Genomic DNA, 18,298 nt, shown 5'->3' with positions numbered 1-18,298 from the left:
TGTATGACAGCGTGAGAACAAGAGGGACTGGATTCATAGATGACTCTGATAATGCATTAATACATAATTTTAAAAATCAATAATTTTTCTATTTTCTTCACGGCTGCTACTTATTTTGATGCATAATGTTGGCGCTGGGATAGTGTTTGTGTGCCCAAGTCACAATTGTCAGTCAGTTCGCTGTCATGCCGTTGAGGAAGCGTTGTTGTACCTCATCTTTCACCTCGTGATCGACACTAAAGCGCCTTTCGACTAAATGTTCTTTCAACTCAGAAAACAAGCGGTAGTCACTGGGTACCAAAACCGGATTATATAGTGGGTGAGGGATGATGTCCAAACCAAACTGTTGTAGAAGAGCGACGGTTTGGCGGACGACGTGGCGGCGAGCGTTGTCGTCGAGAAGACATACGCTCTAACTCAACATTCATCTTCTTCGGTCCTGAATCGCCCATCTGAGCTGTTTAAGCGTCTCTCAATGTCTGTCAGCGTTTATGTGGTTGCAAAAGTCGATGGAGTTGACCAAAAGTACCCCGTTTCAATCCCAAAACACAATTGTCATGAATTTACCGGCAGACTGTTCTTGGCGGCTTGGACGAAGAGGAATGCCGCCACTCACGTGATTGCTGTTTGGCCTTGGGTGTGAAACGGAACAACCATGTTTTATCACTCGCAATAATCGAACCTAAAAAGTTGTCCTCGCACCTCCCGATGCTCCAACTGAGCAGTAAACCTAGCCACATGATAAGCAAACAAAGGTTTCAGAAAAACAACCTCCGCAGTGATGGTTACACCTGACGGCAACAGAGATACAGAGATAATCGAGAGTGATCCTCAGATCTTCACGCATGAATTTTTCTACATTAGCGACTGTCTCGTCGGAAGTAAGCCCACTTATTTCTTCGTCATGAATTTCACTGCGGTGTGCTGTAAACTCCCTACACCACTTGCGGACTTTTTTGACATCCATACACTTCCGCTTATTGGCAATGATTTAGATAGGTTTTAACTCCTTCTCCGTTAAAAAACCGAAAAAAAGTGCGAATATTTCACCTGGCAGTAACTGCAAGCGGGAGATCCGTTACTAACAGTTGCCGAGCCAAGACCGACTTGGCTTTGCGGGTTGAGCGATAACTTTTTTTAGGAGTGTGGGAAGCAAAAGAAACAGCCGCAGGAACAGTTTCCCTGTGGTCCCGGAGCTCTGGAGCCCTTATTTTTGGGAGTACCCTCATAATTGGTATGGGGTTAAAACAGCGTCCAGTTTGTGTGACACATTTTTACAATCCTCCTGCCTCAGCAATATGCAGCTTAATCGATAATGTCTCAAGTATTCTCTGGGATGCTCTTCTAGGAATCAGGGATAATTTAACCCTTTAGACCGTCAGATAGTTGAACCGATAAATGATGGTGTATATTGTGCTAACGTTGCAATCAGTGGACTTGGTATGAAGCATGCGTATGCCTACAGCTTTGTGGAAAAATAGCTGGAAGGCAATATCCACAGCAGTTGGAGCTATTCGTTACAATTCGAATTTATTTTCGTTATTCTGTAACTGACTAACAAGGTTATGGAGAGATTTTCCAGCTGGTTCAATGCTAGCGAAGTTTTTCTTTCATGTCCAATTCAAATTTTGCAAAACCAAAACTTGCGAAGTTGTATAGTTGTTTTTCCACCCACATTTAAGTGAAAACTATTTTTTTCGTAGTTTTAGAGTATTTGCGTTTGCGACTTCAGATCATTTATATATTCAATACGAGTACGAAAAAACATTAATATGTAAACAGCAATTCTGCCTAGGATGACGGTGTTTTATCGAATTTATATTCAAGGCGTTTTATGCATGCATAACAACCGAAAACATTTTTTATCAATACGTGAATTCCAATTTATTTTATTGCAAATCAATTTATTCGACAAACTGGAATATAAATGTTGAGAGATCGGGACAACGTCAATTGGTCATCAATGCCATTTGACGCACTGTGCCTTCATTTCCTTTCCGGCTAATGTGAAATATTAGATATCTACTGATAAACGACGCATTTTGAATATAAAACGGAAAAAATGTGAATTTTAGTATCGCGAATTCTTTACTCTGGAGATAGAGACATTTGTCACAGATATTTGGAAGTAAAAAGTTCTGCAAATTACACTTTTCCTGGGCTTGTACATTTCATCATACTTTTTGCATTCATACCTCAGCTTTTCAGCGGTGCTGTTTGCGTTCATATCAGCGGTGTTACGTCAGCCTGTGATGACTTGAGATATCGTTTGTAATAGAGAGATTAACTATATCCTTGATGCACGCATACTTATACTTATGATGTACCTACACTTGCTGAATTTTATCTCTTGGAAAGTATCACGGGAGTGTCATTCGTTTAAGGTGATCGCAGATATATGTGATGTGACCAATAGTTACTAAAGAAGTGACGAGTACCAATTAATCGTCTACTCCCTTCTTCGGAAATTTTTACTTCACGAGTTAGTGAAATATATCCGACCGGGGCAGAATAGCAGAAAACAGTGATTTATGACAAACGGATCAGGTTCTTATTAAAAATACTATTCTCCAAGAATTCGAAGTCCCATCCCTGTTTGAGTAAAATAATCGTAGGCTTAAGGCGTTATTTTTTTAATCGTTAAGAATAAATTTCAAGCGTTCGATATCAAGTGGGACAAATATTGATGGCGCGTTCCCTCTCTGCTTTTTTTCTTTGATTACATTTGCCTTCTCATTTGGCCGTTGACGTTCATGATGTCTTTAATGACAAGTGCTGGAGAAGAAAACAATAAACTATTCAGGATACTCTTAGTTTTAGAAGACTTTTCAACCTTTCTCTTTCATGAAAGAATACTGCTCTCAAAAGTTGATACTAGATCCGATCTTGCAGGAGAATTTTAAGCCATGGATGATGCTTGTGAAAAAGTAAAATAATGAAAATTTTACTCTTTTGTTGGTTTGATTGTGGCTTGATACTGTTAATAATTAGATCATATTTATTTAAAGAAAATTAAATTGATAATACCACGACTTTATTCAGATGATTATTAGGAGCAATACAAAAACCATCTATTAATTCATGGTTGACTAAATCCAGGGTGCGTAGAAAGGCATTCTATGACATCCTGAATGGGAATGAAAATAGCAAAACGTTTTGCCATTAAAATCCTAAAAAGCGAAAAAAAATATAAACAGTTCAACAAGCACAATTCAATTTTAAAGTATTTTATATTTGTAAGTATACATTATTAATCTATTTATGAGAGAATCTTGATTGATGCTGATAACGTAACAGATACCATTTGGAAAAATAGCTAAAAATATAATATTTGAATTAATGTAAGCAGCAATACATTTTTATAAAAAGAAAATCAAAACATAGTAAAATGACTACGTTAACTTCGTGAATCTCGGAAAGACGTTTGATTGGGTAGATTATAGATATATAAAGGACGAATAGGCTACTAGATACTATTACTTGTATATGACTCAGACGAAACAAATAAGGATAACGGATGGTAGATTGAGGTGGTAGCATTAAAGACGGGACTTAAGGCAATCAGTTAAAGCTTCCACAGTGTATACGTTTTTAACTTATATACAGTGGAAGCGGCAAAGGTCTGACGTGGGAATTAATTTCACCCGGTGGCTGATTAGATCAGTCAGATTGGCTGAAGATCAGCTTTAGTTATTCAATCACAGGATTATAGTGATTGTAGATAGTGAGTATTTAAGATAGCGTTTTTGAAATTTGGGCTCATAATAAATAAAATGGAAACAAAGGTAACGAGATTCTCTCTAGGCAGAGAAGCTAAGTTGAACATCAATATTGGGGGATTTAATTAAACAGGGGTGGAAAAATTAAGCTACATGGTGAGATTTTTTAAAAGATAGATAGGGTACCTACAAGAAAATCAGTTGGGAGTATTTCGTTGATGAAAGGAAAATTCACAAAACTGATGATGTCTGATGACTAAGTAAATACGTGAGAAAAAGACAGATTGGTGAAGGTTTAAAATGAAGCGTAGAATGATATGATCCCGAAGCTGGTCAGGAATGAGAATTATGGATGACCTTACGTTAATAGCTCTCGATCAAATACCCTTTTAACATATTCTTATTGAGATTTATTAATTGAAAAACAAAACCACTCTTGTATTTTCCTCACCCTTCCCTGAAAAATGAGACTAAAGATACTCTTAAATTGAGTAGCTTCAGGCGTGATGTGGTGGAAGTCGAACATAATGAATAACTGATCGTAGCACTTTTCCACTTGATAAAAATATTTTACATCGAAAATAATACATCGAAATACATCGAAACCCGGTCGTAAATAAAAATATTTTTATCAAGTGGAAAAGTGCTACGATCAGTTATTCATAAAGATACTCTTTTTTAGCTTGTTCCAACATTTCACTTACATGTTCATATATAAAGATATTCATGTATGCTAGACAGATTGAATGGCAGTCTGCATTTTCAAAAAATTAAAGCTGTTTTCCCACGAATGAATACAATATTTAACAAAGTTACTAATATAAGATTCGGTTTACTGTCTACATATTCATTTATAAGATATAAATATCAGAAAAAATTCAAGATCGAGAATCGAGAAAGAATTAAACGTCAAGGCAGATAGTATTAACCTGCGTGACTGAACCTACTTGATCGTCGAAATATAATAATTCGTCATTTAAAAGATATTGTAAATCCTCGAATGTTTACTTGAGTAAAATGGTCTGAAAATGTTCATATTATCCTAGGACAATTAAAACGATTCTCCAACATTGTTCTATTCTTTTTCAGACGCAATATCCCTGTAATTTCAAAGAATTTAGATTTGCATTAAGTTTTAGTAGCTCTTGATAGTATCAATGGGATGTTTACACCGGCTGTTTGAAGAACTGTACGGCAACGGCTTAAAATAAGACTGAGGTGGCCTAATGTCGACCAATTTTGGCAGACCAGAAGGTTCAGGTTCATGTCTAAGGGAGATCTTAAACAAAGCTTCCAAAAAAATCTAAGCTATGTGATTTCTTGGGTACTAGAGCTAATGAGAACCCATAGGAGGGCTAGCAAAAGGAACCGGGACTCCTTTCTAAACGCATGGATTTCACACTCCGTAGTGCTTGATTCCAGCAGACCGATCCACAGGTGGATTAATTGATGTAAAGTAAATTCTAAACGGCGAATTACTCGGTACGTGGATCGATGAAGAACACAGCGAACTGTGCGCCGAATTGTAAACTTCAGGGTTGATGAACATTGACGTTTCGTACACACATTGCAGGCCTCCGATTCTGTTCCTGGGCTCCGTCTGTTTGAGGACCGGCAGAATAAAATGTTTAGTTTTAGATAGTAGATTTATTGAACAAAGACTTAGGAATCACAGTAAATGTAAAGAAATCGACTCTAATAGCCACCACTGAAATTAAATACCTAGGGGTAAGCATAATTATCAAGACACAATCAGAACTATAATATTCAGGACTATCAAGGGAATCATGAAAGCGATCCCAAAGCTAAAGCAAATAGATGCTCATCGGGCGACAGGCTATCTCGCATGGGTATGCTTGCTCATGAGACTGCTGATATTCTTATCCCCTCAAGTGTACGAAAGAAGCAAAGAAATGGTGGCTCTAGTTGAGGTGGTTGGAAATGTTCTAGACAGAAGTGTTCCTGAACAGGGCAAGAGGTCCTATCGATAGGTACACAAATTCAAAATCCAACTTTTCCCTCTAGTTAGAGAATTAATTCGGAAAAACATCTAAGGCAATACTTATTACGAGCATGGGTGCATTTTTAGCATCTTAATGAAACACATGTTCCACTTCTATTGGGTTGAAGAAGCGACAATAGGGTAATTAATAAGGTAGATTATTGACATTTAATTATATTTATTACCAGTAAATTTGTTCCTCTATCTATTTTCACACTCAGGGTGATTTACAGGTGATAAATTACACAAAAAATAACAGTTATCTGGAAGACAACAGACCAGAATCAAACCTTTATTCATCTACAGCATATTAAAAGTAGCCTACAAATACGCCATCTTATTTCAGGTATTCTAAATGATGTTTACTAGGTTGGTTTACAGTAAAAATCACCCATATTTGCCAAAGTTACATATTATCAACATTATTATGTATGCATTAGGTTTTACATGTAAAACTGTATACAATAAAATTAACTATTACACTTGGTTACATTACTACTGCATTCATTATATTAGCAACATAGACTGCATTATCAGCATAGTCACAATTAACTTTTAGAATTCAAATAAATTTACTTGTGACATTAATATCATACTGAAATGACCCTGAAAAAATGCATTTATTATCCATGGTCGGTACCATACCTTTAAGGAAATGATTAATTGAATAAGATTACTGAGACCCCCAGAATTATTCAGGGGTATCAATTATCACAAAAGATATTTTAATATAATTTTGACTAGTAGGCAAAACAATTTTTTTTGAAGGAAATAAATATGTATTTTTTAAAAATAAAATGAAATTCGATATATCGTTTTCACGTAATTAATTAAAAATAATTATTAAAATGTCGCGTGAAATCACATTAAGTGATGGGAAAGGTACCACAAGTATATGCGACTCCACATGCATGAAATATAGCTCCGTCGCTATTTTATTACAAAGAGAGTGTTCAGTGCATATATTTACGTCATTATCTAGATTTCTTATATTTTTAAATGCAAGTAACCTAGCTGTTTGATAGTTTGCCGTCATCATTACAATAATGGCTTTAAAAAAATCTTCAAACAAAGTTTAATTACTCAATTTCACTTAAAATAATTTTTATTTACTTTCAAATACGCAAATATAATGTCAAGTACACAAATCCGTGAATTAACACCAAAACAAAATGCAAATATATTGGCCAATGACATTAGCACGTTATGAATTTAACTACAGATTGGCATCCAGTAATGTAATTAGGAAGATTGAATGATATAAATATAAACATACATCATAATAATTAAGTGATTTGAATTCACTGAAGACCCTATTGGATACCTTAAAATTTTTATTGAGGATATTTACCTGCATAAAACAAAATTAGATAATGATAGGTAAAAAATATTGATTTTTAAATTGAAATATTAATGGAATTAGTTCATTACATTTGAAAAAAACAAAATCATCCTCCTTTGAACCAAAATACCATCATTCACCACTAGAGTATTGCAAAGGATGTTCCTTGGCTACGATTCTGAAAATTTTAAAGCAGGAGTTCTTAGGTCCGTTTAGATGATCACACCAGTAACCATACTTTTATGTACCTAAAATATACAAGTGAAGAATAAAAGCACATTTCCAAAATATTTTACGTTTATGATACCTAAGTTTACATATGGAAAATATAAGTTGACACTAATAGTTATGGTTTTCGAATCACTGAGAATGCCGAATGAAAATTAGAGTCACCTTTAAGCATGTAATTCTTACATTCATTTCCTATAAACTAAGATAAAAATAATTATCACTCTCTGTAATATATCACTTGTATATTTAAAATTAACGATCTTTTCTCAGTGAAATAACAAATTTTAGTAGGTGTTGAGATTGACTAATAAACAATCAGGTTTAAATATGATAATTCCTCAGGAAAGTACATAAAAAGTACGAGAAAATAAGTTTAATAGATTACAATTACGACTCCTGCAACAGTACAGAAAATGAATTGTCGGTAAATCAATATTCATTTGATTGATCACAAATTCCATGATATATTCATTTCACAAATAATGCATACATTATTTAATCTTCTTTGATGCCTGTAAATAAACACATTTCAGATATTTATTCATCAATTTAAATGCCACATCCATAAATGTGATGAATAACTTAATGAAAGTAATTTAAGAGCCAATATGACCCTTAATAAAGTTGAAAAGCATTATAAGTAGCAAAAGAGTTGAAGGAATTTGGATAGGTATTAAAAAATCGCAGATTTTAATTAAAAGATTTTTAGCTGGCCACCATGTGACCAAGAAAGGTATCAAGGAATATTTCACTTTTAATTCTTATTTAGTGTGGCATTTTGCATTAGAATATTATGGCAATGGATAAATAAAATTTTAATAACAAAATATATAACTTGAACGTAGGGAATTTCACCTGATGACCTAGTATTATTACCCAATCCTATCCCCCTACTATTTAAATTGTAACAATATTGAAGTTATTTGTCCGCACAATACATGCACAAAAATTGATATGAGAAAGTGAACGTGGGAACCTAGCCAGAAATCGTTTCTTTTTTGCTGTCGGAAAAAGAATTATGATAAATGGGAAATTTCACCTAACTTATGAAATTACTGTTTCAAATATTTGTAAGCAGGTGCACCCTTGGAAATTTTCAGCAAAGTTTTGCTTTTTCTTGACAGAAATATTGTCTTGAGAGATGAAAAAAGAGGATTAGAAGCGGCTGAGACAATTTTCGGACCTCATCCGATACCTAACATTTCAATTAAATTTCGATGGACATGAAGAAGGAATAAATTTCGTTACCCTATTGGCATCAAGGTATCCCATGTTCTCACAAATATACGATATGAACTTGTAGTAGTAGACAACAGTTTGCGACAAACTCCAAACCGCACGATTGATTCTTTTGTTTTCGTTTGAAAAGTCAGCAGCACTTGGCCCCACCCGCCCTTTCCCCTCTCGCTTCCACACCTCCTCTCTTCCCATGAGCCCAGACTTAAAACGCGTCCACGTCGAACATGTCCAGACTCGGTGACTGCTGTTGCCTCGATTGCTTCTCGAGGTCACCCGTCTCCGAGACGGTATCTGCTAACTCACTCATCCCTTCCGGGGGGTTCTTTTCCAGTCCTTCGACACCCATGTCCGCGCCGAAGTCATCCTCTACTTGCTTCCCACCTTCCTGAGAGCCTCCGGCATTGGGTTTCGTGGTGAAGGGTCCCAGAAAGGACTCCACGTCGCCCTTACCCTCCCTCCCGCTCTCTGCCTGGGATTTGACACCCTCGTGGCCCAAGCCCAAGGCCGATGACTCTCCTCCCTCCTCTTCCTCATCTTCTGGGTACTCGGGCGTTGAAGTCTCCACCGAGGAGCTCTTCGCGCTGGTGGGGTCGTCGCCCGGCAGCGGTGGAGGCGATAGCGTGGGGCGGTCGGGGAAGCCACCACCGGCCGGCACATCAGGGGGGGCGCTGGTCGAGGAGGGTGGGGAGATGGAACTCGGGTGTCCGGAGAGTGGCCGGGGTGTGGGCGGTGGGAGCGTGTGCCGTGGTGGGCATCCCCCCCACCAGCAGAAGACCTCCCCTCGAACACATAGGCAAGACTCGCAGGGGTCCATCTCTCCGTTTAGGTCCGCTCTCGTCATGATGACCTAGGGCATAGGAATTTAGAGATTTGGGGTGAGAATTGAAGTACTTCCGCTTCCATTTAGTCGTCCCAGAGCTTATTTCACTTGGTAAATATATGTAAATATTTCAAGACAATGGTGCCTTTCGGCGCTCCATTTAAGATAATGCGTCAAAAAGTAAATGGAGACAGAGGAGAGTTAAGATTTTTTGTCCTGGTACTACGAAGTATGCCGCAGTACTTAAAGGGAATTGTTCAAGAATATTTTAATTTGTTTCTAGGTGCTTCCAGATTAGAAAAGAAAATTTAGCGGGTCAGAGGTTCACATTGAATTAGATAGCCTTTTTTAAATATATCACTTATGATACTCGGGCAGCATCCCTCTACGAACGAATAAATTAAAAAATATTCACAGCACCTTAATTTTGGAGAGTCTTGAGACCCAGTCCCTCTTAATATAGGGGTTTTAGTGTTTCAGGGTTATACGTATTTTTGTTTGCCGCTCCAATAAACACTTGAATGCGATTCTCCTAAGAAAGGTATTTTTCCTTGGCAATATGTAGATAGTTTTTCTCATATAGTCAGGGGCGTATGCATTTTTCAATTTGATCGGTATTACAAACTTCGGAAATTGTACCAATTATTATTTAAAACACTGAAAATAAGTATAACATTCTTTAGAAAAAAGCAGAAAACTGGATTCAAAAAAATATTTGTTACTACCATGTCGCTCAGGTTGGGTACTTAGACTGGTTAACCAAAAGTGAATCGGGAGTTTTACCATAAAGTAATTAGGTTGAATTACCGAATCTAATAAAAAGTTATCAATTTTTTTACATCACTCGTTGGATTTGATTTAATGAGAAACGCTTATGACCCATGCACCTGGTAGAATTCTTTTGGCCAGAAATACATAGTTAGGGCAGTTAAACGGGTAAAGGAGTCTACAGATTAGTTGATTTAAATGAGATTGTGATGAAAAAAGAGAAAATTTACCATAAATCATCTTTCAAATTCAGTATTAGGTAAATGATAAAAAAGTTAATTTCAAGTATTTAAGACCTTTTTAGATTAATTACTATGGGGTTTCTCTACACTTTTAAGTACTTACGTGGTGAAATTTGAGTCAGAAAGAAGATTTTTGAAGTAGTGTGGACCTGAAGTGCTGTTTTTTCATTAAGGTATTTAATTAAAAAAATCAGATAAATATAAGACAAATGGTAAGAAAGTGGAATATAGGGCATTATTTATACTCTATTGCTATCGAAATAGATGGCTACATTTTACAGATTCATGATTAAAACAATGGAGAGAAAAGTGAAAAAAAACAAAAGAGGAAAATAAATTTTGCCATAGGTATATCAACATCAACATAGTAAAACAAATTATTGAACATGTTTATTATAAAAACCCGAATCAACCTTCGGAAGGCTGCTGAAAACCCAAAACACCAGGTCTACTGTAATGTAGTACCCAAGGATCAAGTTAGGAATAATTCATGTGTGAAAAATATCATAAAATAAAATTACAATATTGATAGCAGGATATTTAGTTTTTTTCAATTTATACATTTATATAAAAAAACGTATATTTTCCAAATTATGCCAAGCATAGTCTTAGAAGAATATATAGATAGAAAAATTCCTGTTGCCTCTGAATTCGAGAGAGGGGGTGGGATATACGTCTCATATATGTACATATTTCAATAATCTAAATTTAAGTTTTTATGTATAGGTATTAAATTCATTTAAATCGATGAAACTTTAATTGAATGCCAAAAAATATCATCTAAGTCATAAAAATCTTATTTGATAAAATTCTTAAAATATTAATTAATTATCAACGTGTCTCTTGAATGTCTAAAAACGTTACCTTAGATTATTATAGAAGTGAATTGGAGATATTTTCTGCATTCAGATTGATTTAATCCTTACGTAAAGTTTGGAATATTATCTATTGTGGCAAGACTGATGTAGATAATAAAATAAATTGAAAAGTTTGGAATTTGACTAAAACATAGGAACAGAAAGTATCTGCTAGAGAAAATTAACAGAGAAAATAGATATATAGGAATAACATTCAGGTTAATCAAAATGTTCAAGATACGTGAAATAGTGATGAAAACAATTAACTTTGAGAATATTTTAAAATTTTGATTTAGAATTAGTTTTCAAATTTAAAAAAAGCTGTGCTCTACCATACGCTACGAAATTTCAAATGCAAGAGGTTCAATAGAAGGTACTGTAGAAACACATTTTAAATTATAAATTTGACTAAATGTTATTAAGGTTAAAAATGTTTTACCTTTTCTTTATTAGTTATAAATTTTACTAATGCTATCAAATAGTAAAATATATTTTACCTGATCCCCATCTTCGAAAATTTCTCCATTCACGTGGCAAGAATTCTTCGGGATGTTTCGGATGCCATTATTGGAAATAGGATCCAGAGTGGCAATCGGAACTGAAATATAATAAAAATGTAATTTTTACATCTCAATGATATACTCATTTAGTTTAGGCCAATATTTATTCCTGCTAAGCAAAAATAAACCAAATCATTACATAAGTAATGCTCGTAGTTGAAATTTTCAACTTAACCTAAGGTTTTTCAAATTTAACCATTAATGTTACTAATTGATATTTTAGAAAATATAAACAAGGCGATTAATTGATTCGCCTTTATCTAGAAAAACTAGGCTCATTGTTAGTAGTATCAATGATAAAATTAATTCACACCCAAGGTGTGGTATCAAACCAACATTATAATTAAACATTTTATTTTATAATATTTTTCTTGTTAAAGGGAATTTAAATAAAGAAGAAAACACCAGATTTATTAATTCCGTATAGCTCTTAAATGAGCTTCATTTCCATTTATTATCGTGCACTTCAAAATACATGTTGGGTTTGCCTAAATCCGCCCTCGGTAAGCGTGAAATTTAATTCTCATTCATTCCATTGGGGCCATTAAAATTTCCAAGAGAGGCGTGACAAGTAATTATTTTTGTTAGGTATAATTAATAAAAGTCCCAAATATTAAAATAATCTGTTGCATTTAAGCAATTTGAAAGCTTTTAAACTCGTATATCATCAAATTTCAAGAGTATTTTTTCGGAGTTGATTTAAATTCCCGATGCATGCCATCTGATCTGATCATGCCTTTCGCATTGTAAATGCTATAATTTTAACTCATTAATGATTTCCTATTGATGCTTAGACATTTTTAGCACTCGGTTTTGGTGCTATTTATATTAAAAAATTGATGATAAATTACGCTTGTTAATTGATGATAAATACGGAAATAACAATACTATTAACACTCATTTAAGGTAAAAGACGTAAAGGAAAAATTCAACTAAACGAGAAGCATTATAAAAAAAGTAATTATTATTAATCACAGATGATAATAGTTCAAGTTGTTCATAATTCATTTAAAGACGCGATGTCAAACATCCCTGTTGCAATATCTGATTAGTATTTATGTAGAACTATTTTTACGATTAAGAGGAAAAATGACAAAACAAAGACATTAATGAAATATTTATTTCGTAGGAAGTTATACATTAAAAGATTTCATTTAGGCCATTTCATTCGCAGTAATTTACATTAAACATCTATGGAACTCTTATGCATTAAAATAGGGATTTACACATTCATTTATTTTCAACCACCACAGTAAATAATAAAGTATGAAAGCTGATCATTTGAACCAATTCCAGAAGTTTCCAGCGAATTTATAAAAAGTATTATCTTATTTTTTTGTAGCGTATTGATTCTTCAAGCCAAGTTTTTTGTTAATTGAGGATTAAATGATACGATTAATCATCGACTCAATTAATGCACGCTTATTTACACATAGTGTAACCATTATTCAGGAAGAAACTATCAATGGAAAATATCAAGCCAACTTTGTTAGAGATGCAATTTCACAATACACTAGACCTTTCTCAAGTTGGTTTTTCAAAGACACCGATACTTTATATTAATTGGAAAATTTATGGATTCTTTAAACTCCGACACACAATAACCATCGGTGTTTTTCGCATCTTCATGCTCATCAGCATTAAATTTAAGATCCTTAAAGCTGAAGCCTCATTTTCAAAAATAAAAAGTTTTGTCTTCAACATGAAAAACTCTTTCAGTTTATCAATGATTTATTTACAATACATCTGATTAGTCAAAAAATAAATAAAAGAGAATTTTCCAATGTTTTATTGATTTTCGTTCAAAATCCTTCAACTTACGTATTTCAGCCCGATTTTAAGGACGCCAGCTGAGTGAGAGAAACCGCTTTATTCTTCGCGCATCGCTCTGAAATCAATCCCCGAAAACCAAAATGCAAAATCGACCTCCCACCACGCGTCCGTCACGTGGCTTGTAACCTTCTCCATTTGTAGCAGCATGATCGAGTGACCTTTGGTTCACCTGGTCCATGAAAAAAAATGAAAAATAATACCGACGATTTCTCTGCCACCCATAAAACTCTTACCACTGCAGTCACGCCATCACGAAACGAGTTTTTATTAATCGATTTACGTTTATTTTTTTCGGCGACGGCGTCGCGACGGATTCCCTTCACTCATCACTCCCGCTCTCTCCCATTCCCGCCCATTCTCCTCTCGCGTCGTCCCGCGTCGCATACCATACCACCACCTCACCGCTCCATCGACGTGCGCCATAAAATCCACTAGCTCGTCTGGCCGGCCCTGGGCACACTCGTTCCCCTTTCCCCTCTTGTCATCCCCTCCCCCCCACTCCTCACCGCCAGTCCGCTCGGGAACGGCCCAGGGACGGGAAATGTCTCCTATAGGTACAACACCCCTTCCCACAAACCATCCAACTCATCCATCTATCCATCTATCCGCCTCCCTTCCTCTTCTCCATCCAACTCCGATGGATACTCGACCTCCATCCCTCTCTCGACGGTCGGGAGGGAGTTAAAGAGAGAGGATGTGCTGGGGAGGGGAAAAGAGAGAGAGACTCATCCAAATTGCTTATTTCTATGAATATTCATGTCGGGGAGGAGGTTGCCGCCGGGAGGGGGAAAGGATGAGGCCCAATGGGGGGTGCGAGGAAGGGGAGGTAGGCGGGTGGAAACCAGGTACGAGGAGCGACGGGGAAGAAGCGAGAAGAATACTGGGTAACAAGCGATTGTAGAGACATTAGATTACCCAGAAGTTAATGCCAAATGTTAATGGAATAGAAGGTCGAATCCAATTACATTTACGTGTGTGTGTGTGTGTGCGGCGGGAGTGGATTCTTGGGAAATTATTTTCTAACCTCGGGCGGATGCAGGAGCGGAAAATCTTTCGGGGTTCCTGATGCGGAAATGATTCATCGGTACGTAGAAATGAGTGCACGAGGGTAAGTACTTATACACTGAAATTTGGGATTCAGATATTTTGTAGCTTACTACGAGTCGGATACGTTATTTTGATCATCTTATGAAAGTAAATCGCCATTAGTGAAGACAGCAGTTTAGTGAGACCTTCTTTACGATTGGCTTACACAAAATTGGGTAAATGAGAAGAAATGCTAATGCATAGATACGCTTTGCTTGAAGTTTCAATTAGAAGACCAAAAATCGTGAGCAGAATAACTATAGATGCAATGCATTCTGAGAGTAGTACCTTTCATTTCAATTGTATTGCCTTTGTAAAACTCCTTCCGCGATTTAATTTCAATTTAGCTCAAGCGAAATTTACCTCAGATTGACTGAAATCTGATTCGTAGCTCACTTCAGGAAATAAGGCCATACACATCATATTGCGCATGCATCGGATATATTAAAAATCGGCGATGGATAAACGTTGAGCCCACAGCTAACGTTTTCTCGTGATGAGGACTATCAAGGGAGGCTTCTCTCTTATTTTTAGGATTGACACACACTTAAAAATTTACGTAGTAATTGAGTTTTCATTGGATATTGTTTTCAGAGAGGGTTTCAGAGGAAAATAGGGAGCTCATTACTCAAAAACAGAACGACAAACTTGTATTTTTACCTTATAAAATTGTATATTATATTACATATCGTATTGTATATAACGAAGCTGAAATTTGAAGAAAAATCAGAATACTGTAAAAACTGAGTGATCTATTGAGGTAAAAAACTCAAATTTCATTCTTCCCCAAATGTTAGTATAAATAACGTTATATTAGACTCTCAAACGGGTCAGGGTGTACATTGCCAACGTTTCGATGCACAATTCATCCATAGAAACATCGCAAATGGAAAACCTGACCTTGTGGAACTTCAACACAAGAATTAACACTTAGTTCTTGCACCATGCTTAGAATTATAAGGGCGAGGGTCTACAGTTGTCTGAACATGGATGAAGGAAAAGATTTGCAGGGGAAAGATTTTCTAACCGACCTACAAAATCATCTTGGTTGCCCCGTGCTGAAACAGCGATGAGAAGAGTAAGAATAAAAATCAGCCCGATTGGGAGCAGTATTTGCCTCTTCATGATTACTCTGTGAATGTCCAATGATTTTGGTTGTTCCGCAATATTATCAAATTTCAAGGAAAACCATGAAATCACGTTAGATGAATTTGAAAAACCCACAACACGACACTTTGAGCGGAATGAAAAGCTCATGGCTAAGCAGAAAAATAAAACTGATACGAAATACGAATTCTTTCTGATATACGGAGTCCGAATTTTATGATAAAAAACTTGACATAGTTAGTGTTGTATTTACTTCTGTAGATGGACCTCCTATATTTCTTCCATTTTATTAAAGAACATAAATCTGAAGTTATAATGTGGAGCACAATATGACAAATATAGCAATTAAGGAATTGGTGAAATAAAAAATTCAATGAAAGCATTACTCCAGATTTCAAATCATCATTGCTTACCGCATATGGCACAGATATAGTTTATTGAAGATTGAAATCAAATTCTCTCACTCTTGCCTATCAAGGTAAGCGGCCTGGCGGCCTGACTACAGTAACATTGAAGCAGGGTCTGTCCCAAAAAACAAGTAGAATTAATCCGGGAAAAATGGATTGCAAATCAAAGTAAAAATTATAAAAATTGTACAAAACAGCACCAATGAGTATCGACACGCCGATGCCAGCGCCTCTGCAAGTCGCGAAGCGCTTCCTGGAAGGCGTCGAAGTGAAGCCTCGTTCAGGCACCTCATCACGACCTTATTTACGATATTCAGCATTCCAAAAGGGTTGTATTTCAAACTCCTTTTCATTCTTGGGAACAAAAACAAGTCCGGCGGTGCCACATCGGGGCTGTAGGGTGGCTGGGGCAGCATTGCCACCTTGTGCTTGGCCAAGTATTCGGTCACAAGTTTTGATCTCTGACAGCACCTTCGGAACCATCTTGGCACCCACCTTTCTCATGGCTAAATATTCGGTAAGAATGCAATTCACTGTGGTTTTCGGAATATTACAATCGTCTACTAACATAGCAACAACCAGGCGTCGATCGAAATGGAGCATGTCTCTCACTTTTTGCCCTTTCTCGTTACTCTGTGTTGTAGATGGTCATTCATTGTCGTCAGCATTCTCTCTGCTCTCTTGAAACATCTTAGGCCATCGGAAAATCATTCCTTGGGACATTGCTGAATTTCCGTAAGCATCATTTATCATGGTCATGATCTTCGAGCCTCATTTTGCGAACTTACACAAATATTAAATCAGGTATCGTTGCTCCATGGAACGCGGCCTCGTAAATTCGTGACACGACCCTCAAACAGGGTCGTGTGCAAGTGTTGCAGCAATCCTCACATTGTAACATCCCACATACAACTGATGTGGGTCACGTTGCTTTTTCATGGGTTGCTGGAAAGTTGAGATTCAATTCTAGTTAAATTTTGAATAAAAATTTAATTTATGAAAATTATACAGGCATTTACTCTTGAAATAAGTTCACTTTCCTTCATGCTGTAAGATTTGTTTCTGTGCTTACCGTTTTTACTGCTCGGGCCTAGTGACCTGAGTACCCTAGAATCTTGATAAACCTTTCCTGACTTGTCATCATGTTTCCCATGTTCAAATTGACATTTAAAAAAAATTGTTTTTTATTTTCACGTTTAAAATTTTTTAAAAAGACGTTACTTAAAAATTATATTTTTGGAGGTAGACGACATTAAAAGCAGTTGTACATGTTTGCTTATGATTAACTGAACTGAAATACAAGGGGTTTTTGTGCATTATTTCAACTAAATAGTTGATCTGGCCTATCTATAACGTCTTGATTTGATGAAAGACGTAAAACATATATACCCATTAATAAGATATGTTAATTTAAAATATATTTTTTTAAGTTATTCATGTATGACTGCCTATTTCTCCTTAAATACAAGGTCTGTCCTAAAAGATGTAGGGATATTTTACTTAAGTAGGGTTTATTTTTTTCCCGGATAGACGGGCGAACGGGCGGCGGTTTCACTGGCTCGGTTCGAGGGAGAGGAGTCTCAGGAAAGGCTGGAGGCCGGTGGTAGTTGGCTCCTAGCCTTCGCGGAGTGCGGATCGTTCTTTTGCGAAACCTCATTTCTCAAACGAACATTAACCTCGCAAACGATGACCTCGTTACACTCCGTCATGAACCTGTTATTGAAACAGCGCTACGCCATCAAATTTTGCGTAAAACTGGACAAAATCAGGAAAGAGACTCATGATATGGTCAAGACAGCTTATGGACATAACGCCATGGGCAGATCAGGTGTTTTTTGAGTGGCACAAGTTTTGTCGGGATAGAAGAGAAAATGTTGAAGACGCCGAACGTTCAGGACGCCCTTCGACCTCAAAAAGTGACGAAAATCTTGCAAAAGTGAAGGCTTTGTCGGACAGGGATCGCAGATTAAGTGTTCGTATGGTTTTTGATAAACTTGACATCCCAAAAAGTAATGCACATCGAACTTTGACCGAAAAAATGGGCATGAGAAAGATGTGTGGGAAGTTGGTGACGCGAGTGCTCTC

General features: G+C 36.3%; 1 protein-coding gene across 1 annotated transcript in view; it reads right to left on the bottom strand.

The window, feature by feature from the left end:
• Nucleotides 1–5,885: 5,885 nt before the first annotated feature.
• The window catches only part of LOC139690624 (uncharacterized), a 427,078-nt gene continuing 414,665 nt past the window's right edge, over nt 5,886–18,298 (bottom strand). The window contains exons 2-3 of the mRNA XM_071588109.1: nt 11,718–11,818; nt 5,886–9,380 (exon numbers count right to left, since the gene is read on the bottom strand). Coding sequence (XP_071444210.1) covers nt 8,736–9,380; nt 11,718–11,818 — 746 coding nt within the window. The 3' untranslated portion in view covers nt 5,886–8,735. The remainder of the gene's footprint in view (nt 9,381–11,717; nt 11,819–18,298) is intronic.

This window comes from Hetaerina americana, unplaced genomic scaffold (assembly GCF_022747635.1).
Source record: "Hetaerina americana unplaced genomic scaffold, ioHetAmer1.1.p SCAF_3, whole genome shotgun sequence".
In the NCBI taxonomy this organism is placed as follows: Eukaryota; Metazoa; Arthropoda; class Insecta; order Odonata; family Calopterygidae; genus Hetaerina; species Hetaerina americana.
This window is presented reverse-complemented; position numbering and strand designations above follow the sequence as displayed.